Source organism: Sipha flava, unplaced genomic scaffold, assembly GCF_003268045.1.
Source record: "Sipha flava isolate LNK unplaced genomic scaffold, YSA_version1 255_pilon_pilon, whole genome shotgun sequence".
NCBI classification, from domain to species: Eukaryota; Metazoa; Arthropoda; class Insecta; order Hemiptera; family Aphididae; genus Sipha; species Sipha flava.
The window spans coordinates 19,402-30,393 of NW_020272908.1; the positions used below are offsets into that span (position 1 = coordinate 19,402).

The 10,992-nt window shown below is 29.6% G+C and overlaps 1 protein-coding gene across 1 annotated transcript in view; it reads left to right on the forward strand.

Annotated features, from left to right (window-relative positions):
- Window positions 1–2,193: 2,193 nt before the first annotated feature.
- LOC112684674 overlaps window positions 2,194–10,992 on the forward strand; it is an 11,610-nt gene continuing 2,811 nt past the window's right edge. Inside the window, exons 1-4 of the mRNA XM_025556309.1 lie at window positions 2,194–2,205; window positions 4,992–5,172; window positions 9,241–10,265; window positions 10,343–10,428. Of these exons, the coding sequence (XP_025412094.1) occupies window positions 2,194–2,205; window positions 4,992–5,172; window positions 9,241–10,265; window positions 10,343–10,428 (1,304 nt within the window). The remainder of the gene's footprint in view (window positions 2,206–4,991; window positions 5,173–9,240; window positions 10,266–10,342; window positions 10,429–10,992) is intronic.

Sequence of the window (10,992 nt, forward strand, 5' to 3'; positions counted from 1 at the left end):
AAATATTTATTAATTTAGCATTTTTATACTATTTATATAATAATAATTAGGGCTAGGATTTTTATGTAATTACATATATTTATTGAATGTGAATTTCTCAATTCTAATTAAAAATAAGCACGTTACATAACACCCTGAATAATATGAGACCTTTTTTATTTTACATATTATCACATATTTTGATGTAAATACATATTTTTAAATATTTAATTAATAATTACATATTTTGTAAATATTTCATATTTTCATACCATTTCAATACAGTTTTTATTTAATTTACAATAATTATATTGTAATTAAATGAAAGAAGATATTTCAAATCTTACATCAGATACTACAACTGCTATTATTTCTGATATGTAAATTAATAACTTGCAAAATAATTTAGCAAATATTTCGAAAAAAAAATTTTTTTTTTTATGGTTAAAATAATAAAATATTAGAAACATTGAATCTAACAATAGTTGAAAGTTTCGCGATAGTGGAAAATGCAAAAATTTAATGAAATTAAGTTCAAGTAGAATCTGGAGTTATAAAAAAAATTAATCTAACTACGTACTGGGTAATACGTTGGTTTACAAAAAAATTAAAACTATTTGATATAATATTATTAATATAAATGAAAATATATCAAATTATATTGAAGTAACACCATTCGATGTATGTGGTATGAAATATGCCCCATTAACCTCGGGTGACGTTGAATACAGCCTCAGCCGCTACGAGTTGACTTTGAAATCAACCGCCGTACATTAAAATTTGAAAATCTTTAAATGTACGTCTTAGCCAATCGTTCCGAAGAAGACAACATTGAAGATGATTAAATGAATAATTATTAATTAATAATTAAAAATTAATGGAAAATACCGATTTTTTTTTGTTAAATATTTTACGTTTTTTAATACATATTTTAGCAAAAATAAGAACTTAAATATTTACATATTTTGATTTTTTTATTACATAAAAATCCGCGCCCTAATAATAATCAATAAAAAAGCTTTTATATGTAGTAATTAAAAGCTGAAATCTGTAAAACTTAGGAATATAAAAGTTTTTTAACAAATATTTTGACTATTCTGGCACAAAGAATTGTATCTCATATGTCAGAGAATCAAGGCTGGGCAAGTTAACTAATTATTTTAACTCGTTAAGTTTATACAGAAAGATGTAAGTTAAGTTTAAAGTTAAAATTTAGTTTTCTTATTTATTTAACTCGTTAAAAGTTAAAAGTTAATTTGAAAAAAAAGTAACTTAACTTAGTTAAAAATAAGTTAATTTTCTTTTTTTATGTACAATATATTATCATATATTTTTATCAAAGCTTAACAAATAACACAATATAATGGAAGTCTAACTATTTTCAATAAACATATGTAATTGTATTAATTACAGTAGGTACTTAGTAAGTACTAAATATAATTTTAAATATATGAAATTTATATTAGGACAAATTAATAAATTAACTTGTTAAGTTAGAAGTTGTTTAAAAAAAAAAAAGAAACTCGTTAAGCTGGAAGTTATATTTGAAAATAAAAGTAACTCGTAAAATAACTTAGTTAAAAGTAACTTAACTTTAACTTTTTAACTCGTTAATGCCCAGCCTTGCAGAGAATAGTGTGGGATTTAAGGTAATAAAAATCACTCACAATTTAATTTAATTAAAATAGACACTATAATATATAAATATGTATGTACAAATGTCGATACGCGTTACAGTTGCGGAGGAATTGCCGAATATATAGCGGAGTGTAATTCACGATGTGTCGCGGATTGTACTCACGGACTGATTGAATGAGCGTCTGACCAGCCGGTATATATATATATCGGCGTCGATTATCTAGAACATTCTCGAAATTACCTTAACGAGATATAATCATCGCATATTCTAGAACATGGGATTTCCCTTATCCACTGACAATATTGTAAACAACTTAGACGATTCGCGTTGTGTTGTTTACGTCACCACAATAGAAATGGTCTTTAAACAAAATTTAACTAATTTGGACATTTCTCTTAGGTACCTATTCTCCTTTTTTTTTTGTATTTCACGGTCTAGATAAATATTCTAGCAATATGTTTATATTGATTTAGTTTTTTATTTATGTATATTTATTTGTTCATTAATTTTATTGTCCACATTTGTACGTTAATCTTATTTTCCAAAATTGATTTAAGTGAATCGATGAAAGCAAAATGGATTACGATGTAAGTATTAATTATATTTTAATATTATACAGATTACAATACAAGATTTTGGTTCTCTGTATTATGTTCATTGGCCATTGCACCTTTGCCGATATATAGGCTTTTATTATAATAAAAAGTAAATACTGTTCTGGCTATTTAGTTTTCTCTTAAGTACCTATTCTCCTTTTCTATGTATTTCACGGTCTAGATAAATATCCTAGCAATATATTTATATTGATTTAGTTTCTCGTTTATGTGTATTTATTTGTTCATTAATCTTACTGTCCACATTTGTACGTTAATCTTATTTTCCAAAATTGAATTAAGTGAATCGATTAAAGCAAAATGGATAACAATGTAAGTATTAAATATAATATAATATTATACAAGTTTCATAGCTTTTGAAAACATGTTAGAGTTACTTTATTACTTAGCCAATTATAACATTCATTCTTTATCATATTTTGTTGTGCATGACAATTTCAATATTGAATTTTAGTTTCTTATTTTAGTATTTCAAATTTTTCATTTTTTTATAAGAAGTTATAGGTTCTATTCATAACGTATAATGGTAACCAAATATGTAGTTAATTTTCTTGATAATAAGTCCCTTTGGCAGATGAAATCTTAATAATATTCCTGTTTGTGCACCATCGCGACGAGCGTCGAGGATTCGCGAAGACCACCGTCGGCACCCCCTCTTTTTTAACCCCACCGGTGACGCGCACCCGGTCGCCCGGGCCGTCGATCGCAGTGGTTTGTGCTGAAAAACTTGTTTGTTCTTGCGACATACGTTTGCGCTTGGCCGGCCGATAACTGGCTACAACTAGTTTGCGCACATTTTAAAATTGTTCAGTTAAAACCTGGAACTAGTTTGCACACAAATTATTGTAGAAGGTACCACTCGTTTGTGTACAACATATTATAGAAGGAACAACTCGATAGCGCACAACATTTTGTAAACATTATATTGATAATCAATAACCATTTTAAAGGTTTCGAAATAAAATAAAAATACATTGGTTTTGTCGAAAATAACGGATTTATCCATAATTGTGTGCGCAAACGAATGGTTGCTTTAGAAATAATCTGTGCGCAAACGAGTGGTTGCTCTAGAAATATTCAGTGCGTAAACGAGTTGTAAAAATGTGCGCAAACGAGTTGTAATTTAAGTAAATGTGCGCAAACTAGGTGCACCCCAGATAACTATCGCGCCTGCGCCGCCTTTTTTCCGTGTGTGTTATTTCCTAACTCCGATTCCTTTTTGTACGCGATTGTCGTTTGTCGCGCGTTTGATCCGCGACCGTTGGTCGATCTCGTGTGTGTGTCAACGCGTTTTTTTTTTATATATTGTCGACCTCGTGGTCACTTTCGCGGTCTTACGTCCTTACGCCCCGTTTATCGCGCCGGTTGATTGGTGGACAGTGATATTGTGCCATCACCGTGCACGTATTTCATGAACTCGCTTTTGTGCGTGTTAGACAGTTCCTCTTTGAGTGCGTTTTCCGTACATCAACATGTTTTCGGTTCGCGATCACTCGGGTTTCGTTGGCGCCACGTGGTTTTCACCCGTGGTCCTTTTTACAAGCCGGTTTGTCGTGCGCGTCGCGTACGCCAGTAGTACCAACTTCGTTCCCGACATAAGCCATCCATCGCCACGATTGTTGTCCGTTGCGGTCTGCCGGTTGGTAGCAGTGCTTATTTACACTGCCATCTAGGAGTCAGGTGTAGCGATTATCAGTTGGACTCTTATCACCACCTCGCGAGATAAGATTGTTTTTATTTACTTATTGTCTGTAAAACTTAATAATAATAAGTTTGGTTTGTGCCCAAGGGCATATTATTAATTGGTCTATCATTTCTTTGGTCTTTTGTTGTTCTTGAATATCACCATCTCCTCCTCTCACCATATTTCATAATCGTCTTCAGAGCGCACGTTCGCGAGTGTCGCGCGGCCGGCTAGCGATAAATATTTTTCAAAGGCTCCGCGACGGTGCGTTCAAACAATTCCTGTATTATCCATTATTTTGTTCTAAGTATCTTTATTTATTTAATGTATATTTTATTTAATAACGGTCGCACCTTGTTTTTATTTATACGCTATATGACCACGTCATTTTAACATTTATTTTTAAATCAAAATATTTAATGTGACGTTAAACTAATAATCATTATGTTTTGATGGTGGCGTAAAGAAAAAAAAATTCGAATCGATGGATTTATCGTTTACTTTAGATTTTTGATACCTTTAAATATTTTTCTTTTCCGATTATTTGTTCTATAAATTTATCTTTGCACATTTAAGGAATGACATCAAAATTATAGCGTGGCCTATTGGGAAAAACAATTACATGACTGCCAGCGGTCGTATGGCAGTCAACGTGTTAATCATTTACCTCCTAAGCTTGTTTTTTTGACTTAAGTGGTTCTGAATTTATATTAGAGCTTTTTATTTTATATTAACTTAAGAGATACAGAAACATTAGTTATTTCTTTACATTGTTGGCAATATTTCTCCCTTGTACATTTGTAAGTTATTCTATATTTCATCCTATCATTAATATATATATATATATTTTTATTGTGTATTGAAAGACTATTTCACTTTGTTCTAGCATAACAATTCAATAATACATTGTCTGCATATTTCCTACATTATATGAACATAGTTGAAGGTTATGATAAAGCCTTTAGTATTTTTATTTTTTAGTCCTATAGTAACATATCTGTTTTTAGAATTACTACTAATTGCATTTTAGATGTACTATTTTTATATTTGATTATTAATTACTCTATTTTTACAGCTTAGTTTTCGAAGATTTTCTGATGCGAACAATAATTTATTTTCTTTTGTACCAACTAATGGCGAAAGTGATTCCCATGCCAATGTTTTGGTATCAAGCAATTCACCTAAGCCCATTACTTCTAAAGTATTGACTAACGATGGAACAAAGACAAATTATGTTCATAATTTGAATGATGAAAGTAATTTAAATGAGATATAGAGTATTATATTTCCATTAAAATATAAAATGTATATAAGCATTTAGAATGTAAAATTTATGCAAATATTTACTTATTTATAAAACCAATGACCGCCTAAATTATGATGTGGCACAATAATTAACAAAAATTTTCAATTGACCTTTCTGTAATGTTTAAAATGTTTTCTGTAATTTATTCCTTCTTCCTTACTCGATCAGGCATTAAATCTTCTTTAAATTTTTTCAGTAAAATTGATTGAATGTTTTTCCATTTGATGTTAACAGCATTGGTATTTTGGTTTTTATATTTAACCTCTAATAGTTTGTTGCTTATGTTATCCTTCAATTTCTATCCTACTCCATCCTTTTTTAGTTTTGATAGATCCAAGATTTCATTACATTACTAACATTTTATTTTTTTCAGCTTAATTTTAACACAAGAAACTACAAGGTTGTAATCTGATGAAATTTCAGCTCCAGGATATGCTTTAACACATTTTACAGCATTACGACATTTTTTTATAATTAATTTGATTTCTAAAAGTCTTGTCAAACAGCAGAGGTGGATAGGCCTGTAGGAAAAAAGGGATTTTTCCCGTGGACCCTCACCCTATATAATGTTATTACTTTTTTTTATAGTTAATTTTATAATTAATTATTAAATTAGATTGAGTAAATATAATACATTTTTTAAAAGCAAATTTTTTTTTTTCATTTTGGTGGCACCATTAAAATATTTCTCTGTAACAAAAAAACTACATATACCTCTGTCAAACAGAACGCGTTATTAACGTCGCGTTAGTACCGTCACGGTCTTAATGCTGTCGCGGACGTTATCCACATCACGCAGAAACCAAAAAGCGTCGCATTATAGAATGGTTCTTAGGAATCGATATTGCTTGTTATTTTTATTATATTTTGTCGTATTGTTCGTACGTTTTCGAGGTGTAGTTTGAATATAAATTTGAAAATACGTCCGCTAGTTCAGACAAAGATGAACTTTTACTTTTATGCGCATTAACTGAAAGTCAACAAAAGCGGAAGTGAATTATTTATTATTAACATTTATTTATACTTGTATTTATGTAGGTATTCCTTCTTTCATCATTATCTGAATGCCAAAAATAACGCACTACCATGCGTGATTTTGTGATTTTGTACAACGTCGCTTTCTATCGTCGCGTTCTAGCGCCACGTTAATTATGTCGACAACATATATTTGATATCTAATATGACTTGGAATTGAATACAACACGACAGTAATTTACGTGACATTAATAGCGTTTTCACGCGCGTTAATAATGCGTTCTGTTAGAGCCTATATAATATTATTATTATGACCATCAGCCGGAGCTTTCCAAGAATACAAACGCCTCTTGGGCTGTTTAATTATTATATTGATCACAACCATTTCTTCATTTTGACAAAACTCAATCAACCTGTCACCTCTTTCATTCCTGTCACCTAACCCAAAAGCTCCTTTACATCTGTCTACTATAATTTTCTCATCTTTTGCATTAAAGTCTTCCATAATCATAGTTACATAGTTAGACATGACTCTTCGTTGTTACTATAAGGGTATTAATGTCTGCGTAAAAGTTTTCTATTTCTTCGTCTGACTTATCTGCGGCTTGAACATAAACTTATATTAGATTATTAACCCCTTTATTACAATCAATATTAAGCATCATAACCCTTTCTGGTATAGGTAGGCACAATTTCAGTCGCAGATTTATCCACTTCTTTGTCCACTATGATAGTACCCTAACGTGATAGCGATGCCTTGATTCACTGCTGCTTGCTTGAATGATATACTTTGTGTTCACCATTTCTTGTTAAAAAATTATTTGACTCTCTCCATTGTGTATTACTCACTCCAAGAATACTGAGTTTCATTCTCTCCATTTCTTTTAAAACGTTCTCCAACTTTCCATCTTCAACCAAACTCTTCATATTCCGAGTTGCAATCTTCAAAGCTGAGCTGGAGACTCATAGCACCCTCTGACTATTTAAGGTCTGTCGGAGACTAAGGACCGTGGTTATAAATTTCATTGCCATGATAGAATTAAACTTGATAAAATAATATGGTGGTTTTTCTTTGCCTTCCAAGGATGAGAACATAAACTGCATTCATTTTCGCTCTTATTTATTCATATCTAAGCCTTTCTGACATCTTTGTCTCCGCCTTAGTATAATACTAATATAGCTGCTGTCCTACATTAGGAATTACTTTCTAGAATCACTCGCTTAAAGCTTTCCACCAGTAAGAGCTCGGGGTCTTCGTGGTTGCTAAGCCCGTAACACAAGGTGTTAAGAGAAAAGAAATATCTATACATATTGTTATACGAATATTGTAATTTGAATAAAAGTTAAAAACTATTGTATAGTATAGTAAATTGTACTTGCTTTCTTATAGATGTAAGCAATATTCATATGTTTTATTGAATATTTATGAATAATATAATACTTATCTGTGTTCGAGTATTTAAAAACACGCTAAACATCATTTAAATTGTTGCTTACTTGTTAATACAATTGAAGGGCTTGGTACTACAACGAGATAAGTCGACTTTTTTTGTACATTTTGGTGGATTGTTGTGTAGGAAAAAAATTATCTACATTTAGGTGCAATAACCAGTTAAATCCGATAAAAATATATATAATTTTTAATGAAATTAATTTTATCTTGTTTTTGATTTTGGTGTATCAACTAGATAACTCCGGAGTTATTTGGTTGTTGTCCCAAACTGTGGTCACACTATGTAAGTAGTACCTACTGTTGATTTTAGTATCAATATTTATCATTCTATGTTATCTTGATCGTCGTGTACTTGTGATTAATTTAAATTTGAATGTTTATCGTTAATTAATGTTATTTTTTAGTATGCACTATAAATTTTGGTTAATTAATATTATTTATGACAGATCATAATGAATGTGAAAAAAATTGGAATGTTACTTTTTTTTCAGTTATTAATTTATTCATAAACATGAACTCAAGACATTGGCTTCTTGTATACACCAGTATTCACATTCATTTTTATTAAATTTTATTAAGTATATTTTTCAATGTCATTTAAATAAATAAACAAATTCTAGTATTTTGTAAAGTTCTATTCTGCCTATACTCATATGAACAACTAGGGAGAAGCTTAGTCCCACCAGACCAAGATTTAGCTTACCCTCCATAAATTTTCCATGTTTTACATGGCATACCGCAAACAGCATACTTAACTCACAATAGTGTCACATAAAAAAAAGGCATATTGCAGTAAATCCAACTTGACTCAGAATCTAAAAAATATTAAAATTGTATATAAGAGTAGGGGTAATCTACAGGTTATTTTAAGTTTTGATAGGAGGGCTGTAGTCCCCCCCCCCTCCAGATTATTGACCTTGTTGCATCTATGCCTATACTGTGCTTAAAACATGACTTAACAATAAAAATAAAAAATTCCATAACCTAATTTTGTATATTTTTTTTATTTATTTGAATATTAAAGGTTCCAGAATATAAAATAACAACACCAATAGAATACCAAGATAAATCAATATTTAAGTTGGTCAAAACAATTGTTTATTTATATTTACAGTATAGATAATAATTAGTTGTGGCAAAAAACCAAAAACTCCATATCAGCTTAACTTAGATAATTATTTTTGCAAAATCTTACGAATGTAGAAAAACCAAATGTGTTTATACTTTTTGGTTACTATTCGTAAGATTAAAAGATATTGAAACCTTTTTTTTTAAAATTTTGTCGTTAAAAAAATTGATTTTTATTCATACTGAACAACTTGTTGTTGCACCAAGCCTTTCAATTACCACAATGATAAATCAAAGTAGTTTGAATATATAGGATTTACTAATTATTTTATAAGGTACAATTTTCTATTTTAATGTCAATCCCTAAAATAACTACTTACTTAACTGAAAGATTAAAAATGTATTTTATTTTAAGAATATGTATTATGGAAATAGGTTTTTTTTAATTTTCTTGGTTTGTTACATCATTTTTACTTTTATATTTTATTTAAAAGAAAGAAATAACATTTTGTTATTGTTTAGAAAGTTTAGAAAGTGAAGACAGTGAAACAGAAAGAGATGGACAAGACGAATCAGATGATGGTTATGTCGTATTCCTAGGGGAAAAAGAAGAAGATCTGGACGATCTTGACAAATTAATGGATATTATGGAAGCTGAAATAAATGGTGTATATGTTAAACCATCAAAAAAAAATAAGAAAAGTATAAAACAAAACAATAAAAATAAGAACGAAAAAAGTACGGAGTTGAAAATAAAAAATAAATTAACTGTGAATGTTGGTGAACCAAATGTTATAACACCAAAGGTTGTTAACAATTTAACACCTCTAATTAATCCACTCGAAGAAGAGCTAGAAACAATTAAAACTTTAGAGGAAATAAGAAAATCTCCAGCACAATGCATTCTATTAAATTCTTGTGTTCCCTTAAAATCGCCATTAATACGTAATAGAAAGAAGTCAATATCTCCTGACAGTAAACTTCGAAAAAGATCACCATCAAGGTCTCCACTAAGAAGATTTCCTACTCCTGATGGATATAGATATTCACCGTTTAGTTCAAGGGCCTACCGTAGTTCCATATCACCTAGAATATCACTCAAAAGATTATCACCTTTAAAGGAAAACAATCTTTCTCCGAGGAGATACTCTCCTCTAAAGTCACGATGTCTCTATCGTTCACCATCTCCAAAGAGAAGTCGCAGATCTTTATCAAAAGATATTTCGCCAACAAGAAGAGGACTGTCTCCATTAAAGAGAAGAAGTAAGTCTCTTCTTAATATTAAATCTAAGTCGAGATCACCTAGTCCATTAAAGAAAGTAATTAGATCAAGATCTGTATCTTCTAATGTTCGCCGTAAAAATAATAAAATATTAGATGATGAATATTTGAAGAAAAAGGAAAAATTCAAACTTGCGAATAAGCAAATAGAATATAGGTCAATAGATCCTGTTTTAAAAGCAAAAAAAACAGTAACTATACAAAATAATGATCTTGTTAATCTAAGAACAGAATTAAAAAGAAAGAGGGCCCTTCGTTTAAATACGGTAAAATTCAAAATATCCTATTTGATTAATATAAATTAATATTTCAAAAATAATTAATTTTCTCATTAAAATTATAGATTCAAGTAGAAATTAAGAAAAAACCAAAGTCGTTTTATCCTGTCCGGTTATTACAGTCTGCAATTAGAGGTGTTGTAAAATCAAGGTAATATTTACAAACCTAAGTTACAATAATTATAAATTAAAAATATATAAATCTTTAGATTTAATCATTTTATATTTAGTGTAATTTTTAAAAAATGTTAAAAAGTGAGTTTAAAAAATGCTGATTTTCAATTTAATATTTATTGAAATAATTTTATAAATTAAAATGTAATACAGGGAAATGTTTTTGATTGAGTGTATATATTATATTAATATATTGTATAAGTGTAGCATTAATAATTACTGACTACAATATACAGTTAGTGTCAACAATATAATTGAACGTTCCAAACTAGTTGTGTATATATATGTATATTTCGTAGGCCATATGGAAAATTAGTTTTTTTTGCAAAAAGACTAGGCTTTTTGCAATGGGTAGCCCGTTTGCGAACTACTTATTATTTTTCCAAACAGCCTGCTGTTTTTCAGGCTCATTGCATACAGACTAACAGCTGTTAGGCCTTTTAAGAATTACTTACTATTTTTTCAAACAGCCTGCTGTTTTTTAGGCTCATTGAATACAGACTAACAGCTGTTAGGCCTTTTAAGAACTACAATCATTTTA